The sequence below is a fragment of the Balaenoptera borealis genome (genome assembly GCF_965194805.1).
Source record: "Balaenoptera borealis genome assembly, chromosome: 10".
NCBI lineage: Eukaryota > Metazoa > Chordata > Mammalia > Artiodactyla > Balaenopteridae > Balaenoptera > Balaenoptera borealis.
In genome coordinates, this window is record NC_138874.1 from 90,129,521 (window position 1) to 90,150,430 (window position 20,910).

General features: G+C 42.4%; 2 protein-coding genes across 6 annotated transcripts in view; one reads left to right on the plus strand and one right to left on the minus strand.

Moving 5' to 3' along the window:
- ABCC2 (ATP binding cassette subfamily C member 2) overlaps positions 1–20,910 on the plus strand; it is a 62,707-nt gene that overhangs the window by 33,583 nt on the left and 8,214 nt on the right. For 4 of the 5 annotated variants that reach the window (XR_014249206.1, XM_082408060.1, XM_082408059.1 and 1 more), the window contains exons 18-26: positions 3,925–4,092; positions 6,636–6,816; positions 12,525–12,645; positions 12,924–13,056; positions 13,743–13,962; positions 14,112–14,266; positions 15,931–16,086; positions 17,597–17,796; positions 19,298–19,424. Coding sequence is in view for 4 of the 5 variants with exons in the window: in XM_082408060.1 (XP_082264186.1) it covers positions 3,925–4,092; positions 6,636–6,816; positions 12,525–12,645; positions 12,924–13,056; positions 13,743–13,962; positions 14,112–14,266; positions 15,931–16,086; positions 17,597–17,796; positions 19,298–19,424 (1,461 nt within the window). In the remaining variant the exon portion in view is untranslated. The remainder of the gene's footprint in view (positions 1–3,924; positions 4,093–6,635; positions 6,817–12,524; positions 12,646–12,923; positions 13,057–13,742; positions 13,963–14,111; positions 14,267–15,930; positions 16,087–17,596; positions 17,797–19,297; positions 19,425–20,910) is intronic. The other variant, XM_082408058.1, reaches the window with a different exon arrangement.
- Positions 17,817–20,910, minus strand: part of DNMBP (dynamin binding protein) — a 153,606-nt gene continuing 150,512 nt past the window's right edge. The window contains exon 17 of the mRNA XM_082408054.1: positions 17,817–18,490. Coding sequence (XP_082264180.1) covers positions 18,440–18,490 — 51 coding nt within the window. The 3' untranslated portion in view covers positions 17,817–18,439. The remainder of the gene's footprint in view (positions 18,491–20,910) is intronic.

Sequence of the window (20,910 nt, forward strand, 5' to 3'; positions counted from 1 at the left end):
CCAATTTGGATTCCTTTTATTTCTTTTTCTTCTCTGATTGCTGTGGCTAAAACTTCCAAAACTATGTTGAATAATAGTGTTGAGAGTGGACAACCTTGTCTTGTTCCTGATCTTAGAGGAAATGGTTTCAGCTTTTCACCATTGAGAATGATGTTGGCTGTAGGTTTGTTATATATGGCCTGTATTATGTTGAGGTAAGTTCCCTCTATGCCTACTTTCTGGAGGGTTTTTATCATAAATGGGTGTTGAATTTTGTCGAAAGCTTTTTCTGCATCTATTGAGATGATCATATGGTTTTTCTCCTTCAGTTTGTTAATATGGTTTACCACATTGATTGATTTGCATATATTGAAGAATCCTTGCATTCCTGGGATAAATCCCACTTGATCATGGTGTATGATCCTTTTAATGTGCTGCTGGATTCTGTTTGCTAGTATTTTGTTGAGGATTTTCGCATGTGTGTTCATCAGTGACATGGGCCTGTAGTTTTCCTTTTTTGTGACATCTTTGTCTGGTTTTGGTATCAGGGTGATGGTGGCCTCGTAGAATGAGTTGGGCAGTGTTCCTCCCTCTGCTATATTTTGGAAGAGTTTGAGAAGGATAGGTGTTAGCTTCTTTCTAAATGTTTGATAGAATTTGCCTGTTAATCCATCTGGTCCTGGACTTCTGTTGGAAGATTTTTAATCACAGTTTCAATTTCAGTGCTTGTGATTGGTCTGTTCATATTTTCTATTTCTTCCTGGTTCAGTCTCAGAAAGTTGTGCTTTTCTAAGAATTTGTCCATTTCTTCCAGGTTGCCCATTGTATTGGCATAGAGTTGCTTGTAGCAATTTCTCATGATCCTTTGTATTTCTGCAGTGTCAGTTGTTACTTCTCCTTTTTCATTTCTGATTCTATTGATTTGAGTCTTCTCCGTTTTTTTCTTGATGAGTCTGGCTAATGGTTTATCGATTTTGTGTATCTTCTCAAAGAACCAGCTTCTAGTTTTATTGATCTTTGCTATTGTTTCCTTCATTTCTTTTTCATTTATTTCTAATCTGATCTTTATGATTTATTTCCTTTTGCTAACTTTGGGGGTTTTTTGTTCTTCTTTCCCTAATTGCTTTAGGTATAAGGTTAGGTTGTTTATTTGAGATGTTTGTTGTTTCTTGAGGTAGGATTGTATTGCTATAAACTTCCCTCTTAGAACTGCTCTTGCTGCATCCCATAGGTTTTGAGTCATTGTGTTTTCATTGTCATTTTTTTCTAGGTATTTTTTGATTTCCTCTTTGATTTCTTCAGTGATCTCTTGGTTATTTAGTAGTGTATTGTTCAGCCTCCATGTGTTTGTATTTTTACAGATTTTTTCCTGTAATTGATATCTAGTCTCATAGCGTTGTGGTCAGAAAAGATACCTGATACAATTTCAATTTTCTTAAATTTACCAAGGCTTGATTTATGACCCAAGATGTGATCTATCCTGGAGAATGTTCCATGAGCACTTGAGAAGAAAGTGTATTCTGTTGTTTTGGGATGGAAAATCCTATAAATATCAATTAAGTCCATCTTGTTTAATGTATCATTTAAAGCTTGTGTTTCCTTATTTATTTTGATGTTGGATGATCTGTCCATTGGTGAATGTGGGGTGTTAAAGTCCCCTACTATGATTGTGTTTCTGTCAATTTCCCCTTTTATGGCTGTTAGCATTTGCCTTATGCATTGAGGTTCTCCTATGTTGGGTGCATAAATATTTACAATTGTTATATCTTCTTCTTGGATTGATCCCTTGATCATTATGTAGTGTCCTTCTTTGTCTCTTGTAATAGTCTTTATTTTAAAGTCTATTTGTCTGATAAGAGAATTGCTACTCCAGCTTTCTTTTGATTTCCATTTGCATGGAATATCTTTTTCCATCCCCTCACTTTTTTTCTTTTTAACATCTTTATGGGAGTATAGTTGCTTTACAATCGTATGTTAGTTTCTGCTTTATAACAAAGTGAATCAGCTATACATATACATATATCCCCATATCTCCTTCCTCTTGCATCTCCCTCCCACCCTCCCTATCCCATCTCTCTAGATGGTCACAAAGCACCAAGCTGATCTCCCTGTGCTATGCGGCTGCTTTCCACTAGCTATTGATTTTACATTTGGTAGTGTATATATGTCCATGCCACTCTCTCACTTCGTCCCAGCTTACCCTTCCCTCTCCCTGTGTCCTCAAGTCCATTCTCTACATCTGCGTCTTTATTTCTGTCCTGCCCCTAGGTTCTTCAGAACCATTTGTTTTAGATTCCATATATATGTGTTAGAATACAGTATTTGTTTTTCTCTTTCTGACTTACTTCACTCTGTATGACAGACTCTAGGTCCATCCACCTCACTACAAATAACTCCATTTCATTTCTTTTTATGGCTGAGTAATATTCCATTGTATATATGTGCCACATCTTCTTTATCCATTCATCCGATGATGGACACTTAGGTTGCTTCCATGTCCTGGGTATTGTAAATAGTGCTGCAATGAACATTGTCATCCCCTCACTTTCAGTCTGTATGTGTCCCTAGGTCTGAAGTGGGTCTCTTGTAGACAGCATATATATGGCTCTTGTTTTTGTATCCATTCAGCCAGTCTCTGACTTTTGGTTGGAACATTTAATCCATTTACATTTAAGGTAGTTATCTATATGTATGTTCCTGTTACCATTTACTTAATTGTTTTGGGTTTGTTGTTGTAGGTCTTTTCCTTCTCTTGTGTTTCCTGCCTAGAGAAGTTCCTTTAGCATTTGTTGTAAAGCTGGTTTGGTGGTGCTAAATTCTCTTAGCTTTTGCTTGTCTGTAAATGTTTTAATTTCTCTGTCGAATCTGAATGTGATCCTTGCCAGGTAGATTAATCTTGGTTGTAGGTTTTTCCCTTTCATCACTTTAAATATGTCCTGCCACTCCCTTCTGGCTTGCAGAGTTTCTGCTGAAAGATCAGCTGTTAACCTTATGGGGATTCCGTTGTATGTTATTTGTTGCTTTTCCCTTGCTGCTTTTAATATTTTTTCTTTGTATTTAATTTTTGATCGTTTGATTAATATGTGTCTTGGCATGTTTCTCTTTGGATTCATCCTGAATGGGACTCTCTGCACTTCCTGGAATGATTGACTATTTCCTTTCCCATATTAGGGAAGTTTTCAAGTATAATCTCTTCAAATATTTTCTCGGTCCCTTTTTTTTTTCTTTTCTTCTTCTGAGACCCCTATAATTCGAATGTTGGTGTATTTAATGTTGGCAAGACAGATTCTTAACCACTGGACCACCAGGGAATTCCCCAGGGAATGGTTTTAAGAGGCAACATTTGGGGTGAGGGTTGCATCTTGTAGACTTTCTTCTGATCGGTTGGTGGTAAAGTGGCAGGATGATGTTTCAGGAATCTTAATCATCAACCTTCTGGTTCCAACCAGTCTGGAGTCTAAGTGCTTGTGGTCAACATGTAGTCACCATCCTCCACCTGGATGAGAGTCTTAGTTTCTGCAGAACAATTCAACGATATGCATCTAATTGTTACATATACCCCTTGAAGAGGAGCTAGGACTCTGTTTTATAGTTGAACTGTTGTTTCTTGACTGCCTTTCCTTTGTTTCTGCATTCCATCCCTTCCCTAGTTAGTAACTGCTTAAGTCTGCTCCTTGGAACTCAGGGAAGGCCTAGGAGACTAAAGCTTTTTTCTACAAACAAGAAAGGGGGGACACAGAGGGGGTTTTGTACACAGGAGGGCCCCGCAGTGTCCTGCTTGGTTTCATTCCCCCCTTTTCTTTTATACTCCCTTGAGGGGAACAGGTATGGGACAAGAAAGGGCATGAAGTTTTGGTTAGAGATGTTAATCATAAATTCAGCAGAGGAACTCAGTTTTAGTGGGACTCAGTTTCAGTACTTAATAGAAATTATTTTCTTCTTCAGGGTATAAATCTCAGTGGGGGTCAGAAGCACCGGATCAGCCTGGCCAGAGCTACCTATCAAAATTCAGACATCTATATTCTGGATGACCCCCTATCAGCCGTGGATGCTCATGTGGGAAAACATATTTTTAATAAGGTCTTGGGTCCCAATGGCCTATTGAAAGGCAAGGTGAGAAATTATTTAAAGTGATGAAGACGTGAGGAGGGGCACACATCTCCTAGGACTGCTGGGTACTGAAGCAGATTTCCTTATTTACCTGCCCCCTGGGCTGCTGAGGAGATACAGTGTCTGACTGGTCTCCCAGAAGATGATTTGGTGAGGGCTCCCATCTTGAGATCATAGCTTATGTGGGAACTGGCTAATTTGAGCCTTATTCTCTGGCTCCAACATTGAGCCTTTTAGGATGATTAATTATGATAAAAAGTCCTTTGAGATCTGTGGTATAATAAGAAATATATTTGGTCTTTTTCACTAGGTCCTGGCACAGAGCTGCTAACCCTTAGAATTTCCTGAGTGATACTAAGAATGTCTTTTGTTATTCACATTGAGCCCCTTTAGATCATACCTGAGTTTATGCTAATGAGTGACTTATGGAGGGGCCCCTAGATAGCCTCTGGACAAGGCTGTTCCTCAGAAAGACCAAGTGATGGGAGGATTGGAACTTTCAGCCCCACATACCAACTTCTGGGGAGAGGAGGATGGGCTGGAGATTGTGTTATAAAAATTCTTGAATAAGGAGATTCAGAGAGCTTCTAGATTGCTGAGAACATTAAGGTGCTGGGAAGGTGGCACACCTGGTGAGAGATGGAAATTCTGCACAAGCACCCCACCCCCGAAACCTTACCCTATGCATCTCTTCCATTTCACTGTTCCTGAGTTGTATCCTTTGTAATAAACGGGTAAACAGTAAGTAAAGTACTTTCCTGGCATCTATGAGCCATTCTGGCAAATTATCAGACCTGAGGAGGGGGCCATGGAAATCCTCAATTTATAGCTAGTTGGTCAGAAGTATAGGTGGGATCCAAGACTTTCGGCTAGCATCAGAAGTCAGGGCAGTCTTGTGGGCTCTGGGTAGCTGTGGGTTTCTGGGTAGCTGGTGTCAGGATTGAACTGTTGGACACTCAGAATTGGTTGGTGTCAGAAAACATGCCAGAGGACCCAACAATTTACCTTGCTGGGACACAGGTCATCCTGCAGCTATTAGAGCTCTACTCTAAGAAGGCACTTTCCTGGAACTCTTGCAGGATGTAGGAGCACTATGCCTGGAAAGGATGACTCAACCTGAATATAGAAATAAAGCCTATATGTTTTGGGTATTCATTATGTCCCAGGCCTGTGCTAAGCACTTTGATTGCATTGTCTCATTTGATTCTTGCAGTGCCCCTGTGAGATAGTACAGATAAAGTGGCCAGAGCAAGTCACTGGAGCTGGTCATAGGCTTTCCTTACCATAGGCAAGTTAGCACAGTAGGCTGAATGGGAGAGGGGCTGACAGAGCCCCTTGAGGGTTTGAGTATGCTTCTCACCAGTAGCAAGTCTAGTGTGAGGGCTGTCAGCACTCCATCTGTGTTTGGCCTTTTCCCTTCAAGGTTTTTTGAATGCTGCCAGTCAGAGGGTGGCAGGGTTGACTGGGCTGCTGTCCCACTGAGGCCTTTTGCCTCTCTCTTGGATCAGTGAGTCAGCAGGAACTCACTCTCCCTCCTATGCCTGGTGCTGACTTCTGTCCTTAAGGCTAATTGGCTCCATTCATTCATGAACTGAATACCCACCCTGGGCCTGGTTCATTGCAAAGACTGGGCACACAGATGAAAAGGTCTCATCCCTGCTCTCAAGGAACTTACAATCGAATTGGCAGACATACCAAAAAGCAAACAATAATATTATAATACAAGAATCATTTTTAATGGCAGAATATAAAACTACCGTGGAAACACTGGAGGAATACCCAGTTCTTGCCTGGGGATTCAGGAAAGGCTACCAGAAGAGCTGGCTTTGAGCTGAGACTCAAAGGATGAGCATCTCCCAAGTCTTCCTGATAAGAGCAACCTAGTGTCCGTGGGGCTGTGAAGTAGAGAGCAGAGGCAGTGGGCTTGGGCTGTCTCTCTAGAGGCCCATCTCAACCCCCTGGAGCCTATCTGAGTCTCATTACTGATCTGTGAGTGTTTATCTTTCTTTGAGTGGAATCCCTGTTTCAGTAGTCAATGTAGTCCATAAATAGACAAGAATACAAGGGATGCCAAGTCTTCCACGCCAGGGAGGGCCTGGGCCAAAGACACAATTTCTTGCCCTATAATGATTCTAACATACTAAAATAATCTGGGCAGTTCCTGTTAGATCAGTTACCTGTTTAGTGAGGGGGCAGTTAGTTTTGTATGCCTCAATTATATTGATAGCCCTTGATCTCAAGTGACGTCCCTAAGCCCAACTCTTGGCTACCAGGAAGCTGGAGGAAAACGTGTGCAGGGCAAGCCTCATTGTCGCTACAGGAAAATAACCGTGAATATATCCATGATGACAGGAGTCTCATCTTACGCATGGGGTCAGGTTTTAGGATGAGGTGCTCGGAAGTAAAGAGGAAGTAAAAGAGATCAAGTGGTCAGGACCACATTTTGAAGGAAAGCCCCACAGTGACTCTGTTTTTCCTTTTTAATAGTCAGCTGAGGAACGTGGTGGACATAGGGTAGTCAGCACAACTTACTGTTATTTTTACAGACTCGACTCTTGGTGACACACAGCATTCACTTTCTTCCCCAAGTGGATGAGATTGTGGTTTTGGGGAATGGCACCATCTTGGAGAAGGGATCCTACAGCACTCTGTTGGCCAAGAAAGGATTGTTTGCTAAGAATCTGAAGACATTCATAAAACAGACGGGTCCCAAAGACGAGGCCACAGGTATGTGAAGAGGATTGGAACAGGATAGAACTTGGGTAGGGAAGGGGTAGCAGTAGTAAACTACCACTGTTTACCTCCTGAACTGTTCAGTATCCAGTGAACTAAATTTGGAAATGAATTATCCAGAGATCCAATATCTGTTCTTTCTGTGTTTTGTGTCTCTGTAAAGAAACACAAACATAGAAACTTTATATCTGAGCCAAACTGGGGGATAATCCTGCTCATCTAGTCTCTGACATGCAATCAAAGGGCACTCTTTAGAGGATGACTGGAGGTTTGGGGTGATTAGCCCTTGTGGGAGAGACACCAGTGGCACAAGGGGCCCCCTTTTAGGGAATGCCCTGCTTCTATTGACTCAAGTCACATATTCCACCCCATCTACCTAAATTCATGAAAACCACTTCCTGGACAGCTTTGTAATACCTGGTACTAATAATGTACTGCTAAACTGTTGATAAGCCCTAACAAAGGGATCTTGACTAATACACCAAAAGCCACTGGGTGTTTTGAACCGGAAAAAAAAAGTCATGGCAGTTGCATAGTCTCACAGTATACCACAGGAATAGCCCCTACCCAATACCACTACCACTGGGGTCGCTGATTAGCCCCAGTCAGTAATGGAGCCCTGGTCTCGGGGGTCCGTCCCAAGAACCTGCCAGCAGTAGTGCTGTGCATGGTTCTGGGTATCTGCTTCAGGTAGCAATTATCAGCAGGAGGTCAGGACTGAGAAAGCAAGATCTGGAGGGTACAGGGTCATTCCAAAAGTCAGTCCGAAGAGGCAGTAACTACAGAGCCTGCAAGTGGGATCACAGTCAGGCCTTGAGGTCAGGACATGTGATGGTTTAAAACCACGAGATTAGGAAAGAAAAGCCTAAACCAAGAAGTCTGTAAGCATTGGTGGGACAGGGCGGGAACAAAGAATACGATGGTGTGGGCTATAGGGACTGGGACCCAGCCCAGGAAAGTGGGGCAGGGATTCCAGCAGAAAGGAAGGGGTCAGAGCTTTCCATCAGTCTTTATATGCTCCGCGACAGGCCTGGAGAAAACAAAAAGCACCTGCTTGGGGACTGAAGATCTCAAGCAAAGGGCAGTGTCTGATGCTGGATACCCCTGAGTTACTGCTCAGTCAACCACATCACCACAACCTGGACAGTTTTCTCCTTCTAATTCTACCTTTATTTTTTTATTTTTTATTTTAAAATTCATTTATTTATGGCTGTGTTGGGTCTTCATTTTTGTGCGAGGGCTTTCTCTAGTTGTGGCAAGTGGGGGCCACTCTTCATCATGGTGCGCGGGCCTTTCACTGTTGTGGCCTCTCTTGTTGCGGAGCACAGGCTCCAGACGCGCAGGCTCAGTAGTTGTGGCTCACGGGCCTAGTTGCTCCGCAGCATGTGGGATCTTCCCAGACCAGGGCTCGAACCCGTGTCTCCTGCATTAGCAGGCAGGTTCTCAACCACTCTGCCACCAGGGAAGCCCTCTCCTTCTAATTCTAAACTTTTTTTTTCTGATTTGTGTTTCTGAGTTTCTAAGTTCTGTTTATAAACCCCCATGTGTAGAGAGCCCCTTTGAAAAATCCTATCTTTTGTGTACAAAGGACAGTTTGCAAAACAGCTCATTAAACCCTTGTTCTGGGAAACATTGATAGGCCATTTCTGAGAAGTTGTATAAGCCCCACTGCCTGGCATGCTGTTGTGTTGGTTCTGGGGCTTAAGGTACAGACTACAAGATGGTAGAATAAAGGGAAGGTCAGGAGGGCAAAGGTAACCTATATCAATATTGGCTCTGTGTATTTCCTAATTAGCTGCCATAACAAAACACTACAAATTGGGTGTCTTAAACAACAGAAATGTATTGTCTCACAATAGAAGAGGCTAGAAGTCCAAAATCAAGGTGTCAATAAGATTGGTTCCTTCTGAAGGCAATAGGGGAGGATCTATTCCATGTCTTTCTCCTAGCTTCTGGTGGTTTGCTGGCATTCTTTGGCATCCTTCATATCAATCTCTGCCTTCATCTTCACATGGTGTTATACCTTATGTGCATTTGTGTCCAAATTTCCCCTTTTTACAAGGACATCAGACATATTGGATCAGGGGCCCATGCTAACGGGCCTAATAGAGATGTTCTCTATTTGGTGAGAACTTTTCTTTAGATCTTTGGACATGGTTTCCTGTTGTTCTTTGAATATATTTATCATAGCTGATTTAAGTCTTTGTCCGGTAAGTCCAACATCTGTGCTTCCTCGAGTACAGTTTCTTTTGACTGCTTTTTTCCTGTGTACAGTCCAATACTTCCCTGATTCCTTGTATGTCTCATAATTTTTTGTTGAAAACTGGTCTTTTTTTTTTTTTTAAAACATCTTTATTGGAGTATAATTGCTTTACAATGGTGTGTTAGTTTCTGCTTTATAACAAAATGAATCAGCTATACATATACATATATCCCCATATCTTCTCCCTCTTGCGTCTCCCTCCCACCCTCCCTATCCCACCCCTCTAGGTGGTCACAAAGCACCTAGCTGATCTCCCTGTGCTATGCGGCTGCTTCCCACTAGCTATCTGTTTTACATTTGGTAGTATATGTAAGTCCATGCCACACTGTCACTTCGTCCCAGCTTACCCATCCCCCTCCCCGTGTCCTCAAGTCCATTCTCTACATCTGTGTTTTTATTCCTGTCCTGCCCCTAGGTTCTTCATAGCCATTTTTTTCTTTTTTCTTTTTTTTTAAGATTCCATATATATGTGTTAGCATACAGTATTTGTTTTTCTCTTTCTGACTAACTTCACTCTGTATGACAGACTCTAACTCCATCCACCTCACTACAAATAACTCAATTTCGTTTCTTTTTATGGCTGAGTAATATTCCATTGTATATATGTGCCATATCTTCTTTATCCATTCATCTGTCAATGGACACTTAGGTTGCTTCCATGTCCTGGCTATTGTAAATAGAGCTGCAATGAACATTGTGGTACATGACTCTTTTTGAATTATGGTTTTCTCAGGGTATATGCCCAGTAGTGGGATTGCTGGGTCGTATGGTAGTTCTGTTTTTAATTTTTTAAGCAACCTCCATACTGTTCTCCATAGTGGTTTTATCAATTTACATTCCCACCAACAGTGCAAGAGGGTCCTCTTTTCTCTACACCCTCTCCAGCATTTATTGTTTGTAGATTTTTTGATGATGGCCATTCTGACTGGTGTGAGGTGATACCTCATTGTGATTTTGATTTGTATTTCTCTAATGATTAGTGATGTTGAGCATTCTTTCATGTGTTTGTTGGCAATCTGTATATCTACTTTGGAGAAATATCTATCTAGGTCTTCTTCCCATTTTTGGTTTGGGGTGTTTTTTTGATACCGAGCTGCATGAGCTGATTGTAAATTTTGGAGATTAATCCTTTGTCAGTTGCTTCGTTTGCAAATATTTTCTCCCATTCTGAGGGCTGTCTTTTGGTCTTGTTTATGGTTTCCTTTGCTGTGCAAAATGTTTTAAGTTTCATTAGGTCCCATTTGGTTATTTTTGTTTTTATTTCCATTTCTCTAGGAGGTGGGTCAAAAAGGATCTTGCTGTGATTTATGTCATAGAGTGTTCTTCCTATGTTTTCCTCTAAGAGTTTTATAGTGTCTGGCTTTACATTTAGGTCTTTAATCCATTTTGAGTTTATTTTTGTGTATGGTGTTAGAAAGTGTTCTAATTTCATTCTTTTACATGTAGCTGTCCAGTTTCCCCAGCACCACTTATTGAAGAGGCTGTCTTTTCTCCATTGTATATTCTTGCCTCCTTTATCAAAAATAAGGTGACCATATGTGGGTGGGTTTATCTCTGGGTTTTCTATTCTGTTCCATTGATCTATATTTCTGTTTTTGTGCCAGTACCATACTGTCTTGATTACTGAAAACCGGTCATTTTAAATAGTGTAACAATTCTGGAAATATGATCTCTCTCCCCTCCATCTTCAACCAGGGTTTGCTATTGTTGTTCCTCCTGTTTAGTTTCCTGAACTAATTCTGTTAAGTCTACAATCTTTGTCTCATGTGGCCATAGAAGTCCCTGCTTGGTTAGCTTAGTGGTCAGATAATGATTGGACAGAGATTTCCTCAATTGCCTGGAACCGATACGTCACTCAGCCTTTGCTGAGAGGCTCTGTGGGGATGGGGGGTGGGGGTGGACATGTCTAACATGCCAGCAGGCAATTTATAGTTCTGCCTCAGCCTTTTTTCCCTGCTTGCACAGAGTCTGAAGGTAAGCCAGAGGTAAGAGAATAGGACATTCTCAAGTCTTTCTTGGGTTGGCATGAGTGCAACCCTACACATGTGTATGACATTCTCGATTGCCAGAAATATACTGAAAATATCAAAGCTCCCTATGGATATCTTATTCCCCAGGTTTTTTTTCCTCTTAAGTTCTTGGTCAGTTTCTTCTTTGCCCCAACTGTTATCACTGCCTCAGGCAGCTGTGATGTTAAACAACTACTGCTGATTGTTAGAGTCAACTCCAAGTCAGGTTCAATAAAGACAAGCCCTGTGAATGGGGTTTTCCAGGGAACTGCCAGACAGGTCAAATAATGACAATTCTCCAGCAGTGAGGTTTTGAGCATGTTCTGAATCCACTCTGTTCCTTCCAGCAGCTGCTAGGCTGGTGATTTTCATGGTTACAATGATTGTGAGGCTGTTGGTTTTCTAGGCTACAGCAGATCTAAGGAGAGGGGAATAGGAATAGGGTAAATTAAACTATTACAAAACTTACTGTTCTTTCTGAGATTTAACCACTTTTCTTAAATAAATGCTCCTGGATTGTTGCAAGCCTTTGGTTAATTTCAAAGTTATGGAAAATTTGATTTTGACAATTTTTGGCCAGTATGCTCACTGCTTTTACAGAGGTACCAATTTCTGGAGGTCATAACTCTACCATTTTCACAGACCAAGCTGTTTTACCTTTTATTTTCAGGATATGTTTTTTTGTTTGTTTGTTTTTTATTTATTTATTTATTTAAATTTATTTATTTAATTTATCTATTTTTGGCTGCATTGGTTCTTTGTTGCTGCACGAGGGCTTTCTCTAGTTGCAAGCGAGCAGGGGCTACTCTTCATTGCAGTGCACGTGCTTCTCATTGCGGTGGCCTCTCCTGCTGCAGAGCAAGGGCTCCAGGTGCGTGGGCTTCGGTAGCTGTGGCACCCAGGCTTAGTTGCTCCTTGGCATGTGGGATCCTCCCGGACCAGGGCTCGAACCCATGTCCCCCACATTGGCAGGCAGACTCCCAACCACTGCGCCACCAGGGAAGCCCCCAGGATATGTTTTTTAAAATGCTTTAAATTAATAAAATTTCTCAAATTATTTGAATTTCAAGCAGAACATTTTAAATTTACACTCACTTTTTTAGTCATTTCTGGGGATTATGACTCTTCTGTCTACTGTAACCCTTAAAAGTTCTTTCCTGCTCCAAAGGAACTTACAAGCTTCTGGGAATATTCTTCTCCTTTTTGACCGTTTCTCTTCCAGTGGAATATTAACTCACCTCTCCCTTATCCTGGTATTTTTCAATGAGATGTCCTAATAAATAGTATTTCTGGAGTAAAAGATTCCAACCTGTGTGTACATCTGGGATCTCTTATTAAGACCAACAAGATCAGAAAAGACTTCTCTTCTTGTTCATAGGGCTATGACAGCTCTATGCAGCTATCTCCCTAACCTTTGATGTGTCTCCTAGTCAATGAGGACAGTGAAGAAGATGACTATGGGCTGATGCCCAGTGTGGAGGAAATCCCTGAAGATGTGGCCTCCTTGTCCATGAAAAGAGAGAACAGTTTTCATCGAACATTTAGTCGCAGGTTGGTCATATATTCAGCTGGCAGCCCCCATCACTTCCATAGTTCCACTTGATCATTCTCTTTTTCTCTGTGGACTTTTCCTGAGTGTCCACAAGGACGCTCCAGCTCTTCTTTTGTTTCCCTGCATGGGGAGGAGGGTTGGGGTGGTGTGTTTCCCCCATGACCATCTGCTCTGAAATGCACTTTGATGTGAGCAGAGCAACTGTGACACCTGCTTGCAAGAAGACCCTCGGGATGCATCTACATGCTCAGGAAGGCTTCCCCTCTCAATCTCTCAGTTCTAGGTCCAGTAGCAGGCGTCTGAAGTCCTTAAAAGACTTGAAAACTCGGAATGTGAATATCCTGAAGGAGGAGGAAGAACCAGTGAAAGGACAAAAACTAATTAAGAAGGAATTCATACAAACTGGAAAGGTAAACACCACAGTAAAAAGTACCATTAGAGGTGATATAAGGCTTGGGATTTGAACATTTTTAAGTTTCATGACTTGAATACATATCTACAGAGGGATATGTCTTGTGTGCTTTGCCAGTCTTTAAATTTATCATTGAAATGTTAGCAGAGGCTCTGGGCTTTTTATCAAATTGTATTTCCATGAAGAATGACATGTTTCCTGTGAATATCCTCATACTACACTTCATGAGTGTTTGATTCCATTCTGATATGTGGTAAAAACAAAAATGCTTTGAGATGCAATTCCGGGAGCCACAGAACACCAATATATCAAGCTCATAGCACACAATTCAAATTAATAAAACTTAGAACCAAGCTCTTAAATTTCAGATCTTAACTTAAACATTAATAAAACAGATTCCAAGGTCTGTGGTATAGCCTTATCTGTCCCACTCTGTTTTTATATCTTTTCCTCTTAATTGCATCTAGAAGCTCATTAATAATCTGATGGTTATTTACCCTGCATTATATTTCAGCATTGATTATCATCCTGGCCCAGTACAGAAATGTGATCACAGACTACCAAATTTTGCCACCTGCTATCCACTTTCCAAAGGACTGTACTCCCCCTATGATTGGTATTCTAGGTAACTCCTCACCAAAAGCCGCTAGGAACTCTACTAATATTGAGGTGGGGGTTTTGCAGGTGAAGTTCTCCATCTACCTGAAATACCTACAAGCAATAGGATGGTGTTCGATATTCTTCATTATCTTTGGGTTTGTGCTCTATTCCGTGTCTTTTATCGGATCGAACCTCTGGCTCAGTGCTTGGACCCGTGACTCTAAAACCTTCAATAGCACCAACTATCCAGCCTCTCAGAGGGACCTGAGAGTTGGCGTCTATGGAGCTCTGGGATTAGCACAAGGTATGTGTGACGGCTACGGCAGCCATCTCTGAGACAGTCTGTCAGGTCCACGTCCTTTGCCTGGACTCATGAAAAATTTGCTATTATGTCCTGCACAAGTCTTCAGGGATCCCTGTGCATGGTGCTGACTAAACTGGTTCCATTTCCAGGCATATTTGTGCTCATAGCAAATCTCTGGAGTGTCTATGGTTCCGTCCATGCAGCAAACATTCTTCACAAGCAGCTGCTGAACAATATCCTTCGAGTACCCATGAGTTTTTTTGACACAACACCCATTGGCCGGATAGTGAACAGGTTTGCTGGTGTAAGTATCTCAAGGGCTGTAAGACGTGTTTATATTCTGAGGATCTTTTTATTTCTGACAGGGAAAGAATTCTCATGTGCCCCTAGTCAACACTGGGCAGTTCCAGTTCTTTGGTCCACTCAGCATGCAGATATTTCTTGAACACCTTGTGTGAGGTCCTAAGGATCCTGGGGTTACAGGGATGAACAACTCTTTCCCTTTAAGTAGCTCACCATCTAATGAGGGGGATGGCCAAGGAAGTAAAGGATTATGATAGAATATAGGAAAACCAGTAACAACGATGTGTACAGTGGCATTCTCGGAGTACAAAAGAGTGACAGAGAAAAGAAACCAGCTCAACCTGGGTGACTGAGGGTGGGAAATGTCAGAAAAGGAGGGACTTAACTCTAGAAGTTAGCCAGGGAGATGGCGGGGGTAGGGGATGGGTGAGTGGCAGAAGCAGGATGTGAAGGATTACTCTGCAGAGGGAAAAAACACAAGTAAAAGCACTATCACTAGTTGTGACAGTGAATAAAAGAGATAGCAGGACAACCCTTTGCTTGGTCGCTGCTTCCATCCCGAAACTCCCATCTCTGATGCTTTAAAAATAAGTAAACGAGGTCTGGATTGTGGAATCCTATGATTTTAATGGGGTTCTCCATCGACTGCAGATTCTGGGACCCTTAGCATTCATTCATTCAACATATATTGAGTACCTTCTATGAGCCAAGGACTGTACTAGGCATTGGGATGCTCAGTAAATGTTAAGATCATATAGATGGCTCTCTTCCATGGGCCAGACCGAAGTCATTGATTCTCAATGAACATAAGGTGGAAATTTCAGGAACAGAGGAAACTAGACAATTCTGAATAATATTCAACTATCACCAACAGAATTTTCAGTCTTCTGTTTGTAGAAGAGGGTGCACATTTAAAAAAAATGTCTGAGGAGCTCTGAGGCCTTATTTGTTTGGTCTTGGAGCAGACACAGAAAGTCTAGCTCCCAGCCCACCGGCAGGTTCTGGGGACATGGTGACTGCTTCAGAAGTGGGCAGGCCCCCACTTGTCACCTTCCTCTGGAACAAAGATGGTTGGGTATGATGTCACTGGAGACAACTTAAATGGGCTTTCTGCTCTTAAATAAAACCTAAAAAAGTACACAATTTTGGATGGGGAGATTTCACACAGGAATTTTGCAAATGTTGCACACTCTTTTCTGCTGTTGTTATATATAATATATATATATATATATATATATATATATAATTAATCTTCTGAAAAAGAGATCTTACTGTGAGTTACTTAGGCAACAGTCATATTTTGCTAACTGCTTTTGCATGAAAAAGGAAACTGTCATTAATTATATAGTATGTTTTGCGGAGGAGGTGGCTCAGACCATAAAGGAGAATTAGACCTAGGGTCCTCTGGAGCCGATGACTGAGCCCTTAAGAGGAGATAAAGGAGGGGGTGGAGGAAGGAAAGATGGAGAATCTGTGCCAGGTAAGGGTCAAAATTAATCTGCATAGAACTAATAGCTGGTGAGGATTTCTTTTTTTCTTTCAGCCCTGGACATATAGTTATTTGCATTCTGATGTGACTGAGCAAATTCCCTGCTGGAACTGAGAAGATGTAAAATGTCATAGGAATTCATTAGCACAGCCTCTCTCCTTCTTACGTGTCCCTAGGATATCTCCACGGTGGATGACACCCTCCCCACGTCTTTGCGCAGCTGGGTTTTGTGCTTCCTGGGCATCACCAGCACCCTGGTCATGATCTGCCTGGCCACTCCAGTCTTCGTCGTCGTCATCATCCCTCTTGGCATCATTTATGTGTCTGTTCAGGTAGGTTTGGAAATGGCTAGGTTTCCTTCCTTCTCTGCTTATAAAAGCCCAAGCTCCTTCCTGAGACTCTTCTCTTGTGTTTATTGCTAGTCACTCTCCCCCCTCCAGCATCTTCCTCACTGAGCCAGATATTAACATACCAAGGAGCCTGTAGGCCATTTTCTGAAGCTGAAGTGTTAGCACTGATGGGTGGGTGGAAGTTTCACGGTCAATCTCACCTTAACTGCTGCCCCGCACCCCGCAAGTCTAAGTGGGGCATATTTATGTTTGGATCCAAGACTATTTTGAGGTTGGCTCTGGACAAAGTCTTGAAGCTCTGTAAGACCCTTCACGATGGTAAGGTAATTGGTTGCTTCTAGAAGAGTTGTGCTAAGGCTGCTTCCTTGGTTGGCTTAGGATTATCTACTTGGAGAAGTCCCTCAGCAGGAGCCTGGTCTCTTTTCACTTCAGGGCAGCTCTCCTTTCACTGGGGTGTCTGTGGATGGCTTAGGCTCAATTCCAGTGTGTTCTTGAGGACACAGTTAGCTTAAGAGCCAAGCCTCACAGAAAAACTAGAGCAAGTGCAAGGGGCTCCACGCCCATGATAAAAACTGATGAGGGGAGGGAAGCTGTGGAGAGAATTCTTGTTCCACCATTTACCTTTGGGATGAATTGATCACCTTGAGAAAACAATTCTGAAGCCCTTCAGTCAAGGGCAGACTTGTGGCCTGTGGTAAGTTGACACCCCCTGGTGTTTGTGTTGAGTTCCTCAGGAACATTGTCATCTTTGTCAGTAACAAACCAACAAATAAGAGGCAGGATATTTGAGGAAATTTCCAGGTATAACATTTTGAATTCTGACTCTCAAATGCCCAGTTCTTCCCTAGTTTTAACAAATCCTCTTGGAATCTAGTAGCACCACTAAGCCACCCCACTGAACCTCCCCCTTCAGCCTGTGCTATTACATCCAGTTCCAGTTCTTAGACCCTCAGCATTCCACACACCTCCAAACGATCTTTACCTTCACACACTGTCAAAGCACAATTTTGATCACTTACCTGATTCTATTCAATTTTTATCAAAACCTTGGCATACCTTTCTTGGACCATTTACTGCCCATCTCCACTTTCCACACCCCTCGGTTCCCAGCAGCATTTATAAAATCTTTTAGAGACTGTTTTTCTAACCACTACAAAACTGTCATTTAGACAATATGTGCAGATTCTTGGGACCATACGGATTAGGCTGACAAAAATCCTTACGTGGTTTGAAAATTCCAACCTCTAGGGCTGAGGTGTGGTGTCCTCGCTTTCGTGCTCCTCTGTTCCCTCCAACCCCAGATCTTCCCATCATCCTCTTCCTCTGAGCCTCTCTCATTTCTCCTCTGGTCAGAGATGAGACCAGAGCCGCTTCTCTGTTCAGATGTGAGCTGTGGCCTCAATGTAAAGAATACTGGGTCACGGCCATGAAGGAAGAAGTATAGCATATGTGATACGATTGTATGACTGAGTCTTCACTTTTTTGGGTCCAGATATTTTATGTGGCTACTTCCCGCCAGCTGAGACGACTGGACTCTGTCACCAGGTCCCCAATCTACTCTCACTTTAGTGAGACTGTGTCAGGTTTGTCTGTTATCCGCGCTTTTGAGCACCAGGAGCGATTTCTAAAGCACAATGAGATGGCGACGGACACCAACCAGAAATGTGTCTTTTCCTGGATTACCTCCAACAGGTGAGGCTGCCCCTGGATATTCACCCAAATATGTGCTTCGGGGTTCTGCACTTTCGACATTAGCTGTGGGAGGGCAGGCGTGGCCAGTGTTGTGAAATTCACTCTTGCCAAACACGCCTGTCATGTGAGTAGAGAGGAGAAAGCATGAGCTTTGGAGTCAGAGACTGGGTCCCTCTGTCTGCTCTGCCATTTACCAAGCTGGGTGAATTGTCTTGACCCCTCTCAGGAAAATCTCATTTTCTTTGTTTGTACAATGGCTGGAACACAACCTACCTCACAGGTTTATTGAGGAAGTCACATGGCATCTGTGAGCATTTGATAACCCAGGTACTGTTCAGGTGCTGGGTGAACTGGACATTCTGTTTGCTTCCCTGAGAATGGATGTGAGATTCTCCGTAGGCAGGACTTTTTTGTCACCACCCTCTTTGTAGGGTGGTGAAAGAAGCAGAGGTTGGAGGGAGGAAAGCTGGGAAATTTTAGGCAAAATCAATGATGACAGAAATGAAAAGCTCACATCCTGTGAGGTGAATCCAAAAAGGGTGAGCATTCTTGATTCCTCCAGCTTCATTAGACCCTGGCAAGAAGTCATGTGTCCTTGGGGGAGGAAGGCCTTTTTCAGGAAGTGAAAACTCTTGAGTGGCTTCTACACTGTCTTGCGATGTGTGAAGGGCAGGCTAATGATGCTTAGTATTACCTGGAACATGGAGAGGTCAGAAATTTGATTGTAAAGAGATTTTATATCTTAGATACTTTCCAAGAAGGAAACAGGCATAAGAGTCAATTTTCTGTTGGACCCCCATTGTAAAATATGTATAATATTTATTTGTACACATGCTAGAATTATTCAAATTTAGTTAAATACGTTTTACTGGGAAAGTCAGTTTTCATAAATTACATCAATCTACATACTATTCAGTTCTCTACAAAGCCCGACATACCTCCCTGTCGTCAGCTCACACCTAATTTCCCTCCACCTCCAGCTTCTTCTCTACCTTTTTAAATCATGAAATCAGACAGGGTACATTGAACCTTCCTGTGGTGATTTCTTTCTAACCTTACATTTGGATTCTTTATGCCATTGTTTCGCATGCCTAATCAAAAGAACTCACTTGGAACATTTGTTAAAATGCAGATTCCTAAAACCCATCCCCTGAATCTCCTGGGGAAGAGTCCAGGAATTTTTTGCATGAATTTGTGTATTTTTAACAATTGCCACCAGATGATTCTTATGATTTGGCAAGTTTGGGAGACATTGAACTATAGGATTCCCTTAGTTTAGCAAACTCTTCTAGTATCTTTTAAAATGCAATTTATTTTCTAAAATCCAATTTAAAAGACTTTAGGAACACATGGCATAGTCAAATTGAGGCACCTCCTAAGAACGCAGCCCTACCAACTCAAGCCCTCTGAGGATGTTCTAGGAACACCTAGGTTGCTGGGTAAGGTAAGGAAGAGGACACCTCTCAGTGACACCTCTTTCTCTGGTTCTGTTGCCCTCCAGGTGGCTTGCAGTTCGTCTGGAGCTGATTGGGAACCTGATCGTCTTCTTTTCATCCTTGATGATGGTTATTTATAGAGATACCCTAAGTGGGGACACTGTGGGCTTTGTTCTGTCCAATGCACTCAGTGTGAGTCTGAAGGCTGGGAGTTTGGTTGAATTCATGCATTATTCTTAAATGGAGTCTAGGGTATACCGTGGAGTCTGTGTTCTTGATTCCTTTCTAGATCCAGAGGGACCAGGGGAGACTGAGGTTCAAACCCTGGCTCCATCTCTTACTAATTGTGTAACCCATGGACAGACTCCTTTCCCTTTCTAAGTAGGTACCAGTGTCATCTGGGAAACTGGACATAAATTTTCTTGCCCTGGGTAGTTAAGGAAGCAATCTCAGATGATTCAATCTAATAGTTTCCTGTCTCTTTGCTTGATTATAATCAAAAGAGAAAATAAATGAGTTTCTATTATAATACAGCAGTAACCAGAAAGTCTTCTGAACAAATAACTTCGATGTTTATTTTTTAAATCACAGAATAATTGGAGTTAATTTTAATAAAGAATATAGAGTCTAATGGAACTATATAATGCATCCCCCGTTTGACTAAGGGATAGATATCAGATGTTATTTCCTACCACTCAGTGACTGGCACTATGGTAAATGTTTAATGAATGATACTCATTTAATGAGTCATTTGGCCAGCTTTTGTGGACTCTTTCTGAACTAATATACTGGGGGTCTGCATAGCTACCAGCAGGCTCTATATGGTGCTATTTTCAGTTGGCGTTAATAAGGCCCAAGGTGATCATGGCAGGACACCCAAAAGGACTCTGTCATTTACCAGAATCACTGGGTTCCTTGTGCCACTGCCCTTTCATCCCCTCATTTCTAGGCTTAATAACGTAGGACAGATGGGGCAAAGAGTTGGAGAACTATTATATTGAACCAAAACAAAATAATTCAAATATCAACAATTCATATGGTCCAGCCTTCACCAAGTGGTTACTCATAGTCCCCAGCCTCCTGTGCTCTCCCTCTCTCCAACCACCATGTGCTCTACAGAGATTCCCTGTGTGTACGTGCCAGGACTACATTTTTGCCTGAAGAAAGCTTGCATGTGAGAAGCTTGCCTCTGAGTAACCCACAGATTCCCTGGACTCTGGCCCAGATCATGACAGTCATCTTCCTAGTGGTTAGATGTTATCTCTGTGATGGCAGGAAGGCACCTGGAGTTTATTGGGGTAACAGAGGACAAGGGTCCACGTGGATGTCCCACCTTGAGGGCTGGGTTCTCAATGGAGCTGTTGTTGAGAGCAGAGAGAGGTGGCAGTTTTTTGGAAGGCCTTCTCCTACCCAGTGTCTTTCCTTATGCTTTCCCCATTGGTAGAATGCCACCCCTAACCCCTAAGGGCTTACAGGCAGGAGACCCGCACCAACGGCCAGCCTCTCCAGCCTCAGCTTTGGCCCTAGGCCACTCCAAGCTAGTAGTGCCTTTCCTGTGAGCACCACACAGTTGAGCACTGAACTGTCCTCCCACCTTTCAATGCACCGGCCTCATTTCCTCCCCCAAGGAGGTGCGGATTGTCTCCTATACTTCTCCTTGCTCTCTTGTAGAGCCGGG